This window comes from Spathaspora passalidarum (assembly GCF_000223485.1).
Source record: "Spathaspora passalidarum NRRL Y-27907 unplaced genomic scaffold SPAPAscaffold_4, whole genome shotgun sequence".
NCBI classification, from domain to species: domain Eukaryota; kingdom Fungi; phylum Ascomycota; class Pichiomycetes; order Serinales; family Debaryomycetaceae; genus Spathaspora; species Spathaspora passalidarum.
In genome coordinates, this window is record NW_006767428.1 from 724,282 (window position 1) to 743,544 (window position 19,263).

The window sequence follows — 19,263 nt, forward strand, 5'->3', positions numbered from 1 at the left end:
AAAGGACAACACTGTTTTTCTTTTACAACCACCACCACACGTTTCACAAAGGAATCATCGCTTTACAACCAGTGAAAATGCTACCACCATCCATAGCATCAATTCCAGAAGCAAGAGAAGATTACCCTGGATCTTCCTTAGTTGAAAGAACCGCCCGTCTTTTGACAATTCCTGATTTGGGACCTGGTGATTTGTGTAACATTCACAAGTATCAGCTCAATTCTAAAAAGGAAACCGAAATTGGTACGTTCTTGTACTTTACTGGTGTTGACACTTCGAATGTTGCTTCAATTGCTGCTCATTTACAAAGTTTGGCCAATTTGATGACCTCAAAGTCACAATACTGGTTTGGTGATAAGAAGCATTGGAAAGTTCCTGAATTGAGCTATTGCAGTTATAATGCTTTCAGCAAAGTTGATATGAGAGTTACTGTCCACATTCCTGGGAAGTTAGATGTTGTTGTTGTTAACTATGATGGAAAATTGATTCAAGATAAGTTAAGTTCTGAAGAATTGGACAGATTCTGGCTAGAAACTTTTGTTTGTGGGATTGTTAGAGCAGTATTAGAATCTGATGATGATCCAGATACGAACAAAGTTGGCGGTGGATTAGTGGAAGTCCGTAAGATTAATCCATTCAATAATGGTATTGTCTCAAAAGAATTATTGAATAACTTCTTGCAAGGATTTGAGGAGTTGTTCTTTCAGGGATACAAGTTAGGATGTACAGTGGATTTCCCCCAACCTACCTTGATAAACAATTATCTTGTTGATGGATTTATGAAGGTGATTGAATTGACTCAAACTTATGATCAAGCTTTGGAAATCCTCGAAAGATTACAAAAAGAGGAACCTAGTGTAATTTCCTTAATTGCTCAAGTATTATTATTAAAACAAGATGAGGTTGAAGCAGTTAAAGTTATGAATGAGGGTATTACTCAAAACAAACGTGATGTCAATTTATTAATTTTGCAAACTGAATATGTCTTGGAAAAGAAGAAACCCGAATTGGCGCTTGAATTAGCCAAACAAGCGGTTAAATCATCACCTTCTGATTTCAAAGCATGGTCAATCTTGGTTAAATGTTATATCAGATTAGGAGATTTTGAAAATGCATTGTTAACCTTGAACTCCTGCCCTATGAATTCCCATCGCGAAAAATACCAATTAAAACGTATTGTCCCACTCAAGAATGGAAGTGAAGATTTACATTTGCCTTCTCCAACAGATGTCACTCTTGATGAAGTATCTAACTTGCAAAGTAATGAAATTAGTTACGAACAAAGAAATTTGGATGCACAATTAACCAATTTGCCTGCCACCAATTTAAAATCCACCTATGCTAAGGCTTATGATTTATTAACTGATATTGTTGTCAAGACCGGCTGGGAGGCTTTATTGAAGTACAGAGCTAAAGTATTTGTTATGGAAGAAGAATATCGTAAAGATATTAGAGGAAGTGTGAGCAGTGCTAATAACGGAACTACCAAGGAACCATTGAATGGAGCTGAAAACTTGACCGTTGCAGAAACTACTGAAACAGTCAATGAGGAAGATAACTCTTCCACCATGGCTATAAAATCTCCTCAAAAAGAAAACTTTGACGATAGTACCACGGTTGATATTGATGCCGTCACCACAGAAGCTGTCTCATTTGAAGATGAATTTAAACGCAAGAGATTATGTGAAAGATGGTTGGATAACTTGTTTATGTTGTTGTATGAAGATTTACGAGTATACACCATGTGGCAAGCTGAATCCTTACATTTCCAAGCCCAACAAATGGAATACAAAAAAACCACTTTGGAATGGGAAATTCTTGGTTCAATCGCCTATAGATTAAAGCATTTCAAAGAAGGATCTATTGCTTTCAGTAATGCGTTAAGCGGAAGATTCTCACCTCAATCACAAAGGGAAATTATGAGATATTATGTTATGGAAAGATCAAAACTTTTAACCAAGAGTTCATCAGGCGCAAGCAACATTCACAATTATACAAAATTAATGAACCAATTGAATGAGAAGATTCTTGATAGTATTATAAAATTATTAGTGTGGAACCACAGATGGTATAGTGACTTCTCACCCGGGTTATTATTATCGTTAAGCGATTTAGTGGCATGGGAAGGGTCTATCAAGATTCAAAGTTCAGTTCGGGCATTATATTCTGAACTGACCGGTGTTACTAGCAGTGACAAAGATCATATTGGGAACCATGGTATAATTGATATGATGGATGATTTAGATGTTGATTATATTAAATTGTATAAATTAAGTAACGCTGATGAATAGACATTGTACTATTGGTCTAAATGAAACACTTGTATACAGAGGTTATATAGTGTAGATTGCATTGATGAGATAATATAGGTCACGGTTATAACTTTTCAAGAAAATCACGTGATATGATGTGAACCTTACATGAAAAAAAACGCCATTCTATATAATAGAGATTTCATCTTGGTTTGAAGATAACAGACCACATCACCTAATAACCACTATCAGCAACTAGCGATACTTCTTTCCAGCTTTGTCAGGGACATATACAACAACTGAATCACCATACTCAGTATAGTCTTTGCATATTCACATTTACATACATCGAAAAAAATTTCCTATTTATTTTTTGGCAGCCATTACTAATGTCAGCACAAGCAAGATTGTCCATGGTGCTATCCCACCTACAACACCGAACCAAACATGAACTTCGACCTGAATTTCCGTTGTTACCTACTGAAGAACGGGCCAAGTATAACGGAGAAGAATATTATAAGATTGTTCCTAATATAAGTAAGGTTGTATCATCGGTTACACCTGGAACATTTCGATTGAATAGTCCAAGTGGTGGATTTGACGAGTTGTTTAATTTTATAAGTAATAGAATAAGTGAAGAATGTCCTCAGGGGAATATTGCATTTTGCGATGTTATTGGAGTACTAGAAGGATTTGAATGTGATCTGAATGATCGGATATTATATGTCAGTGAAGACAATAGTAAGCTAGTGGAGGAGTATAATGTTACATATAGTAATTTAAAGGAGCTTGATAATGAAACTATTACTGGATCTTATGAGTTTGTAATATTGAACCATGTGAAGTCTTCCATTATGAGTGATTTAACAAAGTTTATAAGGTCAACTAATCCTAATGCTATAATAATTACCGTTGACAATATGAAAAACTTGTCCAAGTTTGAAGAATGGAATTCAGATGTGTTTATTGCAGATCTGAATGTCAAGTTATCAGTATTAAGAAAAGACATAGTAGACAAGGTTAAAAATGAAGCTCCATTGAATATGTCGCAAGCATATAAAACTTTAAATCTTCCCACATTTACAGAATTATCTTTGTTAAAGTTGGAGCTTTGTACGAGAGAGTTAATAGAAGGTTAATTTGCGTAGTGTGTGATAATACAAATTTATAGAATGTGCCTGAATCATATTGCATTATTTTCAATACTATGTACATATTTGCAGTAGTCGAACTTAGATATCCACATGCTTTGCTTACTGTTTCTTTTCAGTATCTTCAAGTAATCTTTCCTTTTCAAACTCTTCCCTGGCCAATTCCCTTAATTCATCCTTGGATTGTTGTAATCTTAATTTTCTAGCTTGAATAATTGCATCTCTTCTTTCCAATTCTTCAATCCATAATTGTTCCCTCTTTTTAGCCTTTTCTCGTAATAAATCCTCTTTACTCTTTTGGGACCCTTGAGCTTCCTTTTGGAAGAATAAACCCCCAACAACTAATGCAACCAATGTTAACCCCTGGAATAATACACGATATCTATAATATATGTTGGTCTTCTTACGATTACCTTTGTGCATTGAAAAAGCAGCTAACGTAATGGCACCGGTTGTAGCTAATGTACCCGCGGGAACAAAGGGATTTTCTTTACATCTGGCCCATATTTTCTTAAAGAAGTCTTCTTCTCTGGTGTGTGTTTATGTTAGTAGAGATCTTTCGAGGCAAAATAAAACAATTGCACATACTCTTCTTCGTCAAAACTCACAGATGATGGTAGTCTAGTGCTCATAGTATAGTTGTTTTATCTGGATCAACCAATTGCTACAAAATGTAAGATCTAGCATTTTTTTTCGGTTTTTTTCCCATTGAGGAGAAAGATAGCGGTGGTTAGCGGTGCAGTGGTGGTGGCGGATTTTGCAAAGTGAACAATCACGTGACATATTCAGAGATGTTGTTTGATTGGTTTTTAAACCAAAATGAGCTAATTACATCGGGGTTTGAAAGATACAAGTATAAATAGCAGTGAATTAGAGTTGATGCATGAGTATATCTAGTTGACTTAGTTGTTATTACGACAGTCTATATTATTTTATACAAAAGCTTTAAACAAATTTATTCATTGGCAAGAATAAAGTCCTTGAATTCAACATAAGCCTTTTCTAAATCATCATTGACGATAATTTTATCATGAGCACCAGTTTTAGCATATTCCATTTCAGCAGAAGCAGCATCGATTCTTTTAGTTAAAGATTCTTCGGTTTCAGTACCTCTACCTTGTAATCTTTGCTTTAACTCGTCGATGGAAGGAGGACTGATAAACAAGTATCTAGCATTTAAATCGGTCTTCTTTACAGATTTGACACCCTGCATATCAATATCTAACAAACAAGTCTTACCCAGTTCAGCAACGTCTTTGACGGCCTTAATGGTAGTACCGTAATAGTTGCCTGAAAATTGAGCCCATTCAATGAACTTGTCTTCGGCAATTAATTGTTGGAATTCTTCCACGGTGGAGAAATTGTAATCCTTTCCATCGACTTCACCAGCTCTTGGCTTACGAGTAGTGTTTGATACAGAAAATCCAAACTTGTTTGGGTACTCAGCAAACAATTTCTTAAGTAAAGTAGATTTACCAGTTCCGGAAGGACCAGAAATAACAATAGGTCTAGACATGATGGATATAGTTGTATAAGTGTTTACAAACGAACGATGTAATAAGAAAAAAGATCTGGGCCGTTGAATACGAATCATTCAAAACCAGTATCAAAATTGAAAAGTCAATTGTTACAAACCCAAAAAGTCAATACCACCACAGGGCAAAACCACCACGCGAAATTTTTTTTTTTTTCTTATTGTGATTGTTCAGTGAAATTAAGAAAAAAAAAAAATAAAACGGAAATTATTGACACACAAAGACGGTAGTATGATAGGACATGTTTAATGGTAGGTGGTGAGAGGTAAGGTGCCGATCTATGCCTATAATCTCGCTTGCTTGATCAAGTGATATCGTTTCAATAAATTAATGTATCAACTTTGATTCTGCGCATATCCTCAATACCTTAACAGCAACTTGGATGCTCGAAAGAACATATACAGTTATCATCAACTGTTCAGATGATACGCAATATCGGATCATGTTCATCTGCTAACAGATTCATTTGAATTGTACCATGATTTATGGAAATATAGCTGAACAATACAAGAGTCTCAATGGGGGGAGGGGGGAGGGGTGTTCTAGCAGTTTCTTTGGTGGCCAATTTCTCTTCTTGTATGTACATTACAATTCTCCCTATTCTAATATATTGGTGTAACATATCTCAAAATTTTCCTTCTAACTTCCAATTGAGCATTGTTGTCTTTGCTAGGGGATACTTCATATGGATTGCTGTCTAAACCTTGTGGTCAAAGGTCGTGCAGAATAGCCCAATATCTTGAGCTCAAATTTTGTTGTGTGCATTTTTTTTTCAGTGAAGGAAATGCTTGGGTTCTAACCACCATCAAACCAATCACCCCAGTATACAGAAAGATGTCATCTTCATCTTCGGAAACATTAAATCAAGTGAACAATGCATTGGATGCAATGTATGGAGGTACCAATGTCCAAGCTGACAAAGTAAAGGCTACTCAATTTTTGGAATCCTTTCAGAAGTCACAAGAGGCATGGGAAATTGTTCATATTGTTTTGCACGGTGAAGACGCAAACGTTCAATTGAAACTTTTTGCTGCTCAAACACTTAGATCTAAAATTACTTATGATTTACACCAATTACCTGAAACCAACTATCCACAACTAAAAGAGTCCATATTGGAATTGTTAGTAAAGTATTCCCAGACCAACCAACGGTTGATCCGTACTCAATTGGCCATTGCATTGTCTCATTTATCCTTACAATATTTAACTTGGTCAAATGCAGTTAATGAAATAATTGGCAAATTATCTGCACCAACTACGATAGCTACTTTATTAGAAGTATTGAAGATTTTACCAGAAGAATTATCCGATGTTAAAAAGACTAACTTAACCGATGACGAATTCAACCAAAGAACCACCGAGTTAATCACAAGCAATGTTGAACCAGTCTTGTTAATATTAAAGAATTTATCCGAATCAGGCGACAACTCGTTAAATTCGGCAATTCTTGACTGTTTAAACAATTGGATTAAAGAATGTCCTGTGGAAAACATCTTACATGTTGATTCCTTGACTTCGTTAATCTTTAAAAGTTTATCCAATGACGAGACCTTTGAAAAAGCAATTGAATGTCTTGTCACCATTATACATGAAACGAGGGATATTGAAAATCAACAATTGATTGATGCATTATACCAACAAATCTTGCAGTTGGACAAGTATTTGGAAACTATGAAAGATGACCCCGAAGCTATCCCAGCATTAACCAGATTATATGTCGAGTGTGGTGAAGCATGGCATGTATTGATTGCAAAGAACCCAGCCCATTTCAAACCATTATGTCAAATCTTGTTACAATGTTGTAAATACAAGGAGGATTTAGATGTGGTCAAATATACCTTTTATTTTTGGTATTTATTAAAACAACTACTCACATTGCCAAAATTTGAACAATCAAAACAAGAATTACGCGAAATTTATCAAGAATTGATTGTGATTATCATTCTGCATTTATCTTATCCTGTTGGACCTAATGATAGCGACTTATTCCAAGGTGACAAAGAACAAGAAGATAAGTTTAAAGAATTCAGATATGAGATGGGAGATGTCTTGAAAGATTGTTGCGCCATAGTTGGTGCCACCAAGGCATTGGAAATTCCATTCAGACAAATTCAATCGGTACTATCACAAGAAGCTCCAATTGTATGGCAACATTTAGAAGCTCCTTTGTTTTCCATGAGAGCAATGGCTAAGGAAGTTCCATTAAAGGAAAATACCATCTTACCAGTTATAATGTCCTTCCTTGTGCAATTACCTGAACATCCAAAGATTAGATACGCTGCTACATTAGTATTGGGAAGATATTCTGAATGGACTTCCAAGAATCCTCAATTTTTGGAACCACAATTGAACTACATTACAAAAGGATTCGAGGTTAGTAAAGGTACTACAGATGATGGTATTATAATTGCTGCTTCAAGAGCATTAATGTATTTCTGTCAAGATTGTTCGGTGTTATTGGTGAACTATTTGGAACAGTTATATATGCTCTATGGCCAAGTCAAGGATCAATTGGATTTGGAATCAACTTTTGAATTAGTTGATGGGTTGGCTCATGTGATTAGCAAGATCCCCCAAGAAAACATGTACAAGACTTTGGAAATGTTTATTACTCCTACGTTAAATGTATTGATCGAAGATTCAAATCACAGTACTCCAAACTTTAAAGTAATTGCTGATCAAGTTGAAATATTGACTATATTTGTTCAAGTATTGAAATGTCCTGATTTTGATTCACCCAACCCATATCCAATTGCAGAATTGTTTATGGATAAAATATACCCAATCTCATCTCAATTGCTCAGTAAGTTCGGCTCTTCAATTGCAATTAGTGAATCTAACTGTAAGTTAATTAAACTGGCTGTCCAATCATTTAGTTTCCATTTAAACAAGATCTTAGCTGATTTAGCTAATCTCCTTGTCTCGGGGTTTAAAACTACTAATTTTGGATGTTATCTTTGGGTATCTGGAGTATTAATTCGTGAATTTGGTGATGATTATTATTCCAACCAAGAAACCAAAGAATCGATTCATCAATTTGGATTGCAGCAATGCTTTAACTTTTTCGAAATCTTATCCCTCAAACAAAATGAAGAACAGTTGAAACAAATTCCTGATGTCATTGAAGATTTCTTTAGAATGATGAATGATTTATTAATGTTTTACCCATTCAAGCTCATTTCAAATTTTGAATTATTAACATCCACTTTGAACGCTGTCAATTTGACTTTGACAGTAATCAATGAATTCGATCCGATAATATCATGTGTTCATTTCTTGATTGATTTTATTTCATGGGGAATGCCTCATCCTCCAATTTCATTATTTGACGATGAAGATCCTGCACCTTTAAGAGCTGAAGTGCAGAGATTCTTAATTTTAAATAATAATGGATGCGAATTATTACGTGTGGTATTGAACGGATTAATATTTAGATTCCACAATGATGTCCAACAAGATGTCAATGATTTAATCTTGAAAATCTTGGTTGTGGCATCTACAGCTGACCCAAGCACTAGTAATTTACCAGTGCAATGGTTACGAGAAGTAGTTACTGGCTTACCTAATTCCAGTAGCAAAGAAATTGACCGATTGATAAATACAGTCAGTGCTGCATTGCCAAATAAGGATAATAGAAAAGTAAGATCGGCTTTGAGAGATTTTGTAAGTTGGTATTCAAGAAAGAATGTCACGCCAAGATCAGAATTTTAGAAATATGGGTTGTATAGTATATAGTTTTCACGAGTAAAATGAATAATAATAAAGGTCATTTAATTACACGAAAGTAAATGTGTTTGTAACCGACGCTTACACCCACTGAGATTTGGCTATGAGCCGCATATCTTTTCTTTACAGTAATTTCTCAACTCGTTTGGGGCATCCAATGCAACGCGGCTAAATATCCGCTACCGAATCAGGAAACGATGTTCTCGAAAGACTGAGAAGGGTGTAGAATCATATTGCCACAGATCCTGGGAAGTGATCGTCAAAGAACTAATCATCCGTGGGTTCTTCTATTTCGTGTAAAAGCCTCGGGTGATTTATCTTGTCGAGGCAATTTGTTTACACTTGGTGCCTCATCAAAAGAAGTCTCAAGGGTTTTGGGCCATGGTATAAACCTAATTCGCGTATACTTTTATTTTCACCTTTTTTGACCAATATACCATTCAGAAAGAGATTCCGGGTATCTGAATTTAATAAACGCCTCATTAATTGCGACGAATAAGAACTTAAATAATGATAGTCCATTTATAAATTCGTCATAATATTTTTTTCAGCTCGCTTACTTTTATTGTGTATTGTTCATGTAGTCATCTGCACCATGAACAATATATAATTTATGACACAATTGATTGCGAAAAGCAGAAATTTTCTAATGAATCCTACACAAGAGATTGTGCGTTTCGTATCTGTGTATGTTTCCCGGATCAGGCACCTACGTTCCAAATTCGAAAATATCATTGGATAGTGTAAAACTATAAATTGGGGTGATTTCCCCATCCATTGATTTTACGTTTTATACTGCTTTTTTTTAACTTTTCAAAAATATTCCAACTATTTGTCTTTCTTTTCAACAATGCAATTATCGGCTATCGCTTTGTTCACCATCGCTGCTTCTGTCATCAATGCAGAAACAAATAACGCTACTAATACCACCATTCTGGTTGACACTTCTAGTTTTGAAGGTAATGCCAATAGACAATTTGCAGTTGGTGCAGTTGCTATAGCTGCCGGTGCTTTATTATTGTAAGATATATGTTAGTGTATAATCGCAATAAATATTCTTTGAAATTACTAAATCAATCTTACTATAATCTCCTATTGATAACTTCTCCACTTCTTGTGTAGTCTTATGAGTGGGGTACCGTTGATCGGCACTTACTACAGCAGTTATCTCGTTCCTAATCTGTTAATCCTTACAAGCAGCTACAAATAGCTATATTAAACAAACTAACAATTATTCATATTTTGGGGTATTCTGGCATATAAACATATAGAGGAAAAATCAATAACAATATTAAAGATTATACTTAATTCGAGTAAAAAAAAACAAACAACTGTTTAATATATTTGGAGCAGCCCTTAATCTGCAATTGGGTGGCTAATTGGAACAGCACCTTCGATTGGAAGATTATCATCTCTTTTATGGCCTTTCTTGTGGTTGTCGAAGTCATCATCACGGTCTTTGAACTTACCGTGATTCTTGTTTCCGTGTTTATCAGATGGACCACTAACCAAATCCTTAGGATCAATAGCGCCGGATTCTAATAAATCTGGTAGGATTTCCTTAACCAATTCACCCAATCCATTTCTAGTCTCCTCATCGGTTAATGAAAAGCGAACAACATCAATAGCCAAACCAGAATCCTTAAGAGCAACAAAGACTTCTTCCCAAGAAATTACATCAGCTCTAAGCAACTCTATTGTGATAGAAGCTACCGATTCTCTCACTTCATCATCTGTCAAAGACATTCTAATAATATCATTAATCAAACCAGACTTCTTTAATGAATGGAACACTCTGACCAACATTTTGTCTACTAAATCACGCTTGTCTATTACTTGGTCCGTTTCAATCTTACAGAGAACATTTCTCAAATCACGTAAAGCATTTTCTTGATCAACATCACGCTTTACGAGAGCTATGTTATTTTCTTTCTTGACAAGTTTACCATAATCACCCTTATTCTTGGAACCACTTTTACCCTTGTTCCAACCATCTTTTCCAGACTTGTGCTTATTATCTTCGTCCCAATCAGTTTCATCATCATAATCCCAATCCTTATGATTCTTATCATTCTTTCCATTTTTTCCACCTTTATCTCCAAATCCCCCTTTTAAACCACCTAACTTGGTCTTTAAATCAATTTGGGCTTCGACTTTTTCCGCTTCCCTCTTAGCTAAATGACCAGACTTTCCCTTGCCAAATTTGTCGTGGTCACCATAATTGTCATGACTCTTATCTGATCCCTTATGCCAGCCATCGTTTTCGTGTTTTCCATCATCATGACCCCTTCCAGAATGATCGTTCCAACCATCTTTGCCATGTTTATCATGATTATCTACATCTTCTCTGTGGTTATTCCAGCGGTCGTTTCCAGAATGATTATCTTTTCCGGAATGGTTGTTTCTTCCAGAGTGATCGTTCCAATCATCTTTTCCAGAATGGTTATTTCTTCCAGAGTGATCATTCCAACCATCTTTTCCAGAATGGTTGTTCCAATCATCTTTACCGTGGTTGTTATGATTGTCATGATTATCTTTACCGTGGTTGTTATGATTGTTGTGATTATCTTTACCATCTTTGCCATAGTTGTCCCTGTCATGGTTGTCTGAATCTTTTCCATGGTGATTCCAACCTTCCTTTCCCGAATGGTTGTTCCAATCATCTTTTCCAGAATGATTATTCCATCCATCTTTTCCTTTGCTTACATCATTGTGATCTTTTCCGGATTTTCTGTTCAAATTATCATGTTTTCCACCATCCCTATTCTTATTTAAACCCCTGTCCCAGTCATCCTTTCCGGAATCTTTGTTCCATCCGTCCTTTCCTGAACGATTGTTCCAGTCACCTCTGCCAGAACCCCTATTCCAATTGTCTTTTCCTCCTTTACCAGACTTGTTGTGGTCTTCCCAATCAGAGTCATCATCAGTATCCCACTCATGGTTGTTCTTACCTTGCTTATTTTTTCCACTATTGTTTTTATTCTTATCATTTCCACCTTTGTTAGCCAAAGTTTTCTTCAAAGATCCCAACTTCGATTTGAAATCAATTTGAGCTTGAACTTCATTAGCTTCACGCTTTTCAAAATGACTGCTCTTTTCCTTACCAAATTGATCATTCTTACCATGCTTATCACTATCCCATCCTTGTTCAGTATCCCATCTACCTTCCCAACTATAATCGTGTTTACCATGATTTTTTCCTTGACGATAATTATCTTGGCCATGATTACCATACTTACCATCTATATCACTGCCTTTGCCATGTTTAAAACTACCCTTTCCGGAACCCTTATTCCAGTCGCCTTTTCCATGTTTGTCATGATCCCAATCAGAGTCATCATCAGAGTCCCATCTATCATCCCAATTATTGCTATCCTTATCATGTTTGGATTTTCCACCCTTGTCAAAAAGCCCGCTTTTCAATCCACCTAACTTGGACTTTAAGTTAATTTGAGCTTGAACTTCTTCACGTTTATAGATATGTCCAGACTTTTCCTTACCAGATTTATCATTGTTGTTACTATGTTTTCCACCATAGTTATCCTTTCCAGAGTGGTTATCTATTCCAGAGTGACCGTCCTTTCCAAAGTGGTTGTCCTTTCCAGAGTGGCCATCCTTTCCAACGTGGTTGTCTCTTCCGGAGTGGTTATCCTTTCCAGAGTGACCATCCTTTCCAAAGTGGTTGTCCTTACCTGAATGGTTGTCCTTACCTGAATGGTTGTCCTTACCTGAATGGTTGTCCTTACCTGAATGGTTGTCCTTTCCAGAGTGGCTGTCTCTTCCGGAGTGGTTATCTCTTCCGGAGTGACCATCCTTTCCTTAAATGACCATCCTTTCCTGAGTGGCTGTCTCTTCCAGAGTGACCATCCTTTCCAGAGTGGTTATCTCTACCAGAGTGACCATCCTTTCCAAAGTGGTTGTCCTTACCTGAATGGTTGTCCTTTCCAGAGTGACTGTCTCTTCCGGAGTGGTTATCTCTTCCGGAGTGGTTATCTCTACCGGAGTGACCATCCTTTCCAAAGTGGTTGTCTCTTCCGGGGTGGTTATCTCTATCAGAATGACCGTCTTTTCCATTCTTTCCATCATTGAGAGCTTTTGCATACCCTCTATCCCAACCACCCTTTCCAGAGTCTCTGTTCCAACCATCGTTTCCAGAGTCTTTATTCCAACCACCCTTTCCAGAGTCTCTGTTCCAACCATCCTTTCTACCCTTACCAGACTTGTGATCTTCCCAATCCAGGTCATCGTCGGTATTCCAGTCGTAGTCATTCTTTCCACCTTTACCGCTTCCACCCTTATTACCAAAACCACTTTTCAAGCCACCTAACTTGGACTTTAAGTCAATTTGGGCTTGAAATTCTTCAGCGCCACGCTTTTCATAACCAGACTTGCCCTTTCCAGATTTTCCTCCTTGATTTTTATTACCTTTCCCGGAACCTCTATTCCAACCTTCTTTTCCTCCTTTTCCTGACTTTTTGTTGTCTTCCCAGTCAGACTCATCATCAGTATCCCATTCGCCTTGCCAAGACTTGTCATGTTTTCCTGATCCTTTTCCACCATTGTTACCTTTCAAGCCACCTAATTTAGATTTCAAATCAATTGAAGCCTTTCCAGCTTTGTCTTCTTTATTTTTATCTTTACCATCACAGTCTTTATCATCATCTTCTTCTTCCTCGTCATCATCATCTTCTTCTTCCTTTGTTCCTTTACCAAATTTAGATTTAAAATCAGGCTTCTTTACAACCTTTTTAAGCTTGCCCTTGATATCTGGTTTCTTTAATTTGGACTTAATATCTGGGAGCTTACTCTTAAGATCCGAATTCTTAAGTTTACCTTTGATATCAGGCAATTTTCCTTTAATATCAGGCTTCTTAAACTTATCTTTAAGACCATCCAACTTACTGCTCTTGCCTTTTTCCTTATTCTTTCCTTCAGGACAATCAGGATCCTCATCGTCGTTGTCCTTGCCTGTATCATTGTCATCCTTGTCCTTATGCTTTCCTTCAGGGCAGTCAGGGTCCTCGTCATCCTTGTCCTTACCCTTCTTCTTACTAAACTTATTCTTCAAATCACTAAGTTTACCTTGTGCAACAACCTCAACTTCTTCAGCTTCGCTATCACGCTTAGCAAGCCAGCCATCTCCAAAAGTAGAAATTCTTCTAGGGGCATAGTCATCTTCACCATAAAGAAGACCTTGAGAAAGAACAAATTTCTTCAAGTCGTCCTCTTCATATTCATAATCATAACCTTCTTTAGCTTCTTCCTCCTTAATACGGTCAAGATCATACAAAATTGCCTTTAATGTAGAAATCTTGTCGAAAACACTTTGCTTACTAGAATGGAAAACCTTCCAAAAAGAAGTCATGAGACCACGTTTTTCAACAGAGTTAAAAATAGTCTCCTTGATTTCAACTTCAGTGATAGAATCATCCAATCCTTCGAGCTCATACACAACTTCGTCATCAAATTCAAGACTGTCGTCGCCAATAGAGCTTTTAGTAACCCTACCCCTTCTACCCCTCTTCTTCCCCTTCTTCTTCTTTCCTTTCTTCTTCTTCTTGCCCTTCTTCCTGTCTTTCTTTCCAATTTCTACACCCTTTGACCAAGTCCAACTCTTGGACTTCTTGCCTAAGGCTTCAAGCTCTTGTTCGGTTAATTTAGCAACATTGGTAGTTTGAGCAACATGTTGTTGGTCAATGGTGAGAGAATATGCCATGTTGACCGCATAAGCGGAGGCAATGAGCACGTTTTGAATCTTCATAGTTAGCTAAAGTCAAATACCTTGTGGTGAAAGAAAGAAAGAAGAGAAAAGAAAAGAAAAATGGCAAGTATGAAGATCGTAAGACAACCTGGTGTTTATATATTTTTGCAACACATTTAATTAAAGGAAATTTTCGTGCAAAATTTTGCGAAAATATTTAAAGGTTTCTTTGAAATGCTCCCAAAATAAGGAAAGATGATGCAAATGATGACACTTAGGAAAGTTTTCAATTAGAAATAGAACAAGAGAATGCCACAGAAAGACACTAATATGACAGAAAAACACGTGAATGCTCCACAGTTCCTAAAATACTATTCTAACTTATGGTTGTAATATTAATTATGCATTTATTAAAGTATTAGTTCAGACATTATAAACAAGGTTATTTCTATACAACTTAATTTCTTGATTGAGTAGGCACCAATTCATATTCATGATTCACAAACTTCGTTTCTCTCTTGTGGAACTTAAACATAGAAAACAATCTACCAATTCTAAACCCACGAGTTCTCTTGACTTCATTAAATTCTTCAAGCGTACCAGTCTTTAAATTAAACGTGCTTGTCCCAGCTTCCAAATCTTCCTTACCTCTAGCCCCTGATGAAATCACAGGAGATTTCCAATTCTTCAAAAACAATGAACTTAAAACCACACTAACGGAACTCAACATCATAGCCGCACTTGCGGCAATTGGAGGTAACATCACATTCAACGGAAGGAAGCAACCCATGGCAAAAGGTAACATGAGGAAATTATACCCGGCAGCCCACACAAAATTTACCTTAATTCTAGTGAATGTGGCGTTGGAGATCTGAAGGGCATTAATGACGCCGTGAAGATCGGTCTGTTGTTTCTTACTGCTTCCAAGCAAAACAACATCAGCACTTTCAATGGCGATATCTGTCCCCGAACTAATCGCCATACCAATGTCCGCGTTGGCTAATGCAGGAGCATCATTGATACCATCACCGATAAAGGCGACCTTGACATTATCATTACCACCTAATCTGTTCTTGAGATCAGTTATAACGGCATCTTTATGGATTGGAGACACTTCATAAAAGATATTTGATTCTGGAATACCAACTTCTCTTCCAATTTTCCAAGCGGCCCCTCGTTTGTCACCGGTAACCATACCAACAATATATCCTTGACGCTGTAAGTAATGTACTACATCCCAAGAACCATCCTTGAGGGTGTCCTTCAACTCTATGTACCCACAATATTGATTGTTGATAATCACGTGTGATAAAGTGTTGTTTGAGTTATCCAAGTTTAATTTTTGAACATCAGGTAAGAATTGAGGGCACAAGGTTTCAATTAGCTTGTGATTACCAATTTGCACATTGTACTTGTCACCAGAAGGTAATTGAACATTGGCATGGATACCAGCACCAGTAACAACCTTGACTTCATCAATGATTGTATCAAATTGATCTTCGTCAAAATTCATGTTCAACTGATTCTTGGCGATTTTGGTCAATGCTCTCCCAGTTGGATGTTCCGAGTTGCACTCCACTGATCCAATCAAGTTCCACCAGTCCTTCACAGTTAATTTCAAGTTTTCAATTTTTGGAGTTGCGCTAACGAGGGACATTTCACCCGTGGTTAAAGTTCCTGTCTTATCGAAAAGAATGACATTAATACCAGTGGCTTTCTCCAAGATGTCACCACCTTTGATCAATACACCATTGCTAGCACCTACACCGGTACCGACCATTACAGCAGTAGGAGCAGCTAAACCAAGGGCACATGGACATGCAACTACAATGACGGAAATGGCCAATTTCAAACAGACAAATAATTTTCCATTGGCATCTTTAACAAAGATTTTTGGTAACTTGTCTGGATGGATCGTGTAACATACAATCAGCCACAAGATAAAGGTGACAATAGAAAGCAAGATAACGGCAGGGATGAATCTAGCAGCAAGGTAATCGGAGTATCTTTGTACTGGAGCCTTGTTAACTTGTGAATCTTTGACAAGGTTGATGATTTGTTGAAGTTGAGATTTCTTTCCAGTTTTAGAAACTTGAATATGGATTAAATGAGGACCGTTTACAGAACCACCAATAACAGGATCACCACGGAGTTTATGGACAGGAAGCGATTCACCTGTGATTAATGATTCGTCAATTTCAGTTTCTCCAAATACAATGGTTCCATCAGCAGGGATTTTACCTCCAGGTAAAACAATGGCAATATCATTAGGTTGAACCAAATCAATACTGATTGTTCTGGTGGCGAAATCTTGAATGGCACCAGCAGAAGTCTTTTCTGATTGTTGCTGCATGAATAATTGGTAATCAGCTACGTCCTTGACGATGACACATGTAGATGGGGTTAATGAAAGTAATTTGGACAATGCGGTAGAAGTGGCTCCCTTGGCTTTGTTTTCTAATAACTTACCCAAGGAAATGAACAAGATAATCATAACCATAGTGTCAAACAAGACCTTTGGAGGATGTTCCTTTTCCCCATACCAAACACTAAGGGTAATTGTGGTTAAGGAAAACAAGTACGAAACCACAGTGGAGATACAAATCAAAACATCCATACTGGCTCCTTTAAATCCATTACGGACAAAAGCAATAAATTTCTTGATGAAGACGGCACCAAGAATGAATTGAATATAAGATGCAAGAACAAATTGGATTAAAGTGACCCAGAAAAGACCAGGGAATACAAGCTTGCTTCTCCAGAATTCCATTTGTTCAACATGTTCAAGAACAACGCAGGGCAAACCAAATATCACACACTTGATACAATTATTTCTCCAGTATTCAATATCTTTCACCTTAGATAATAATTTTAATTGAGCGGCCGAAGATTGATCCAAGGAATTCATAACCACAAATTCAACACCAGGTTCAATCACATTCAAACCGTCAACCAAATCTCTTATTCCAACGGCAGAAGGTTGAAACTTGATTGATATTTCATCAGTCAATACCGTGCTATCTTCAGATTGTTCTAATTGGTCTTCTTGGGTAATATCATTACTATTGTTTCTTAGCACAAGCACAAACTCTATGACACCAGGACAGCTGTGTAAATATGCCTCTATATTGTAACGTAACGCACTGACATCAACAGCACTGCTAATACCAACAATTTGAAGATTGGTGTCTTCTTCATCTTGAATATCGCTGCTGTTGTTGCGGCTGCCCAAAGGTGACGATTTAACCAATTTCGCCGTGAATCCACAGTCTTCAATAGCTTCAACCAAGTTGACTGAGGATACAGAACTATCATGCTTCACTAATGCTTCTTCCGTAATCAAGGAGACTGATACCGACTTGACTCCAGATGTTTGTTCAAGAGAATTTGTAATGGCAGCGGAACAAGCTCCACAGGTCATACCACCGATGGATATGACGGTTTCCATTCCGGTGCTTACCGGTTGTTCCTTCATTATATTAGTAGAAGATTGAATCTGGGCATCAAATCCGCAATCTTCGATTGTTTGTTTGATTTGTTGTGCAGTTATGATGCTGGAATCGTGAGTGATTAACCCGTTTTCGGTAATCAAGGAGATCGAGGCGTCTATAACACCAGGAGTCGACTTTAATGATTCGGTGATCGAAGCAGAGCATGCCCCACATGTCATTCCTTGAATTGTCAATGTTGTCTTTTGAAGTAGTGAAGACTTGGAAGTGAAGCCCACGGAAGATGCGGAAGAAAGGGTGGGTGAGTATGGAGAAGGGAGAGGGGAGAACACCAGGGAGGAGTGTTCCATCTCTTGTACAGTGATATCTATTGATGAATCATTATGTAGTACGGGAGCATACTTGACGGTTTTCGGTTGTGGCATACTGGGCATTGTTGCTGTGTAGCAGGTGGGTATTAGATGGTTGTAAATAGATCGGAACTAAAATTGAAATTTCACAATGCCGCACTTTACCGATGCTATTGCTGGATGCTAATTTAGAAGAAACACAAGCAAAGAAAACGTAATTAAGGAAAGTAATCTTTGGAAAAGAGTTTACCAACCGTTATAAATTTTCAAATTATGGTTCTTGGCTTATTAATATAATGGAATTAAAAATAAAATAATCGCTCATTGTGCCAATCAGAGTTTAATTCTACGGAGAAAAATTTTTTTATCTTTTTCATCTACAAACTCCTCGATCTTTTTCCGCCTGCCCAAAAGAGTGGCGGGTAAACTCAAATTACTTGCAGTTTGGATGGAAATTACGAATGCGCATCAAAAGTTGTATCATGTAATGTCCCAATCAGGAAGGTTTTATCATTGTTTGCACATTTGTTTCAACAGGCCATACTGAGGTGAATGATTGAAACATAAACCATTTAAACTCGAATCCCGCAAATTCCTAGTGGTAGAACAATCGTCCAATTGGCTGAATTTCGTTGCGTCATTTCCCGCGCATCGGCTTTTTTTATTCGGAAAAAAAAGGGCCTATGAGATTATTTCCGATCAGCCAGATGATTTTATTTTCTGGGTTTTCTTTTTAATAAATCACCTTCCTTGGGGAGATTTGCATGAGCACATCATGCTTGGGTTATGTTTACAAAACACAATAACCAGTGAAGAGATGAGACATTTTCTGTACGCGGAGTGTGTCCCTAGTAGCTAGGTGATACTATGTATTGCTCATCCCTTAATTTCCCCTCTTTACTTGAAATTCTTTTTTTTTTTTAACTTTTACTCCAGGTAAATTGACCTACAAAATGGAGGAGGAGGTGGTGGTTACATAAATGCAAAGAAATAACCTTAGCCAAGAAAAGAAATTCGGACCACATGATTCCTTGTTCAAGAAATATTTTTAATCTGATCAAAAAGATAGGTTAGATCATTTTGATTATTTTGTGTAATT

General features: G+C 37.0%; 8 protein-coding genes across 8 annotated transcripts; 4 read left to right on the forward strand and 4 right to left on the reverse strand. All coding sequences in view use genetic code 12, as the record gives it.

Annotated features, from left to right (window-relative positions):
* Nucleotides 1-32: 32 nt before the first annotated feature.
* Nucleotides 33-2,333, forward strand: BUD7 (exomer complex subunit; the record flags this gene model as incomplete). The annotated part of the gene is made up of 1 exon (XM_007375437.1): nt 33-2,333. One exon carries the CDS (start codon nt 78-80, stop codon nt 2,289-2,291), a length of 2,214 nt encoding a protein of 737 aa, XP_007375499.1.
* A 139-nt stretch (nt 2,334-2,472) lies between these two features.
* SPAPADRAFT_61305 (uncharacterized protein) lies at nt 2,473-4,062 on the reverse strand (the record flags this gene model as incomplete). Its single annotated transcript, XM_007375438.1, has 2 exons — nt 2,473-3,932; nt 3,992-4,062. 2 exons carry the CDS (start codon nt 4,033-4,035, stop codon nt 3,506-3,508), a joined length of 471 nt encoding a protein of 156 aa, XP_007375500.1.
* SPAPADRAFT_50795 (uncharacterized protein) lies at nt 2,642-3,391 on the forward strand (the record flags this gene model as incomplete). The annotated part of the gene is made up of 1 exon (XM_007375439.1): nt 2,642-3,391. One exon carries the CDS (start codon nt 2,642-2,644, stop codon nt 3,389-3,391), a length of 750 nt encoding a protein of 249 aa, XP_007375501.1.
* Nucleotides 4,063-4,358: 296 nt separating the features above from the next.
* On the reverse strand, nt 4,359-4,919 carry GUK1 (guanylate kinase; the record flags this gene model as incomplete). The annotated part of the gene is made up of 1 exon (XM_007375440.1): nt 4,359-4,919. One exon carries the CDS (start codon nt 4,917-4,919, stop codon nt 4,359-4,361), a length of 561 nt encoding a protein of 186 aa, XP_007375502.1.
* An 853-nt stretch (nt 4,920-5,772) lies between these two features.
* SPAPADRAFT_139005 (exportin/importin beta family protein) lies at nt 5,773-6,924 on the forward strand (the record flags this gene model as incomplete). Its single annotated transcript, XM_007375441.1, has 1 exon — nt 5,773-6,924. A coding segment is annotated over one exon (1,152 nt), but the record flags the coding sequence as incomplete, so codon positions are not given.
* Nucleotides 6,925-7,068: 144 nt separating this feature from the next.
* On the forward strand, nt 7,069-8,649 carry SPAPADRAFT_61310 (uncharacterized protein; the record flags this gene model as incomplete). Its single annotated transcript, XM_007375442.1, has 1 exon — nt 7,069-8,649. A coding segment is annotated over one exon (1,581 nt), but the record flags the coding sequence as incomplete, so codon positions are not given.
* Nucleotides 8,650-10,020: 1,371 nt separating this feature from the next.
* SPAPADRAFT_138221 (uncharacterized protein) lies at nt 10,021-10,491 on the reverse strand (the record flags this gene model as incomplete). The annotated part of the gene is made up of 1 exon (XM_007375443.1): nt 10,021-10,491. A coding segment is annotated over one exon (471 nt), but the record flags the coding sequence as incomplete, so codon positions are not given.
* Nucleotides 10,492-14,822: 4,331 nt separating this feature from the next.
* On the reverse strand, nt 14,823-18,248 carry CCC2 (Cu(2+)-transporting P-type ATPase; the record flags this gene model as incomplete). Its single annotated transcript, XM_007375444.1, has 4 exons — nt 14,823-17,577; nt 17,721-17,728; nt 17,826-18,056; nt 18,093-18,248. 4 exons carry the CDS (start codon nt 18,246-18,248, stop codon nt 14,823-14,825), a joined length of 3,150 nt encoding a protein of 1,049 aa, XP_007375506.1.
* Nucleotides 18,249-19,263: the final 1,015 nt, after the last annotated feature.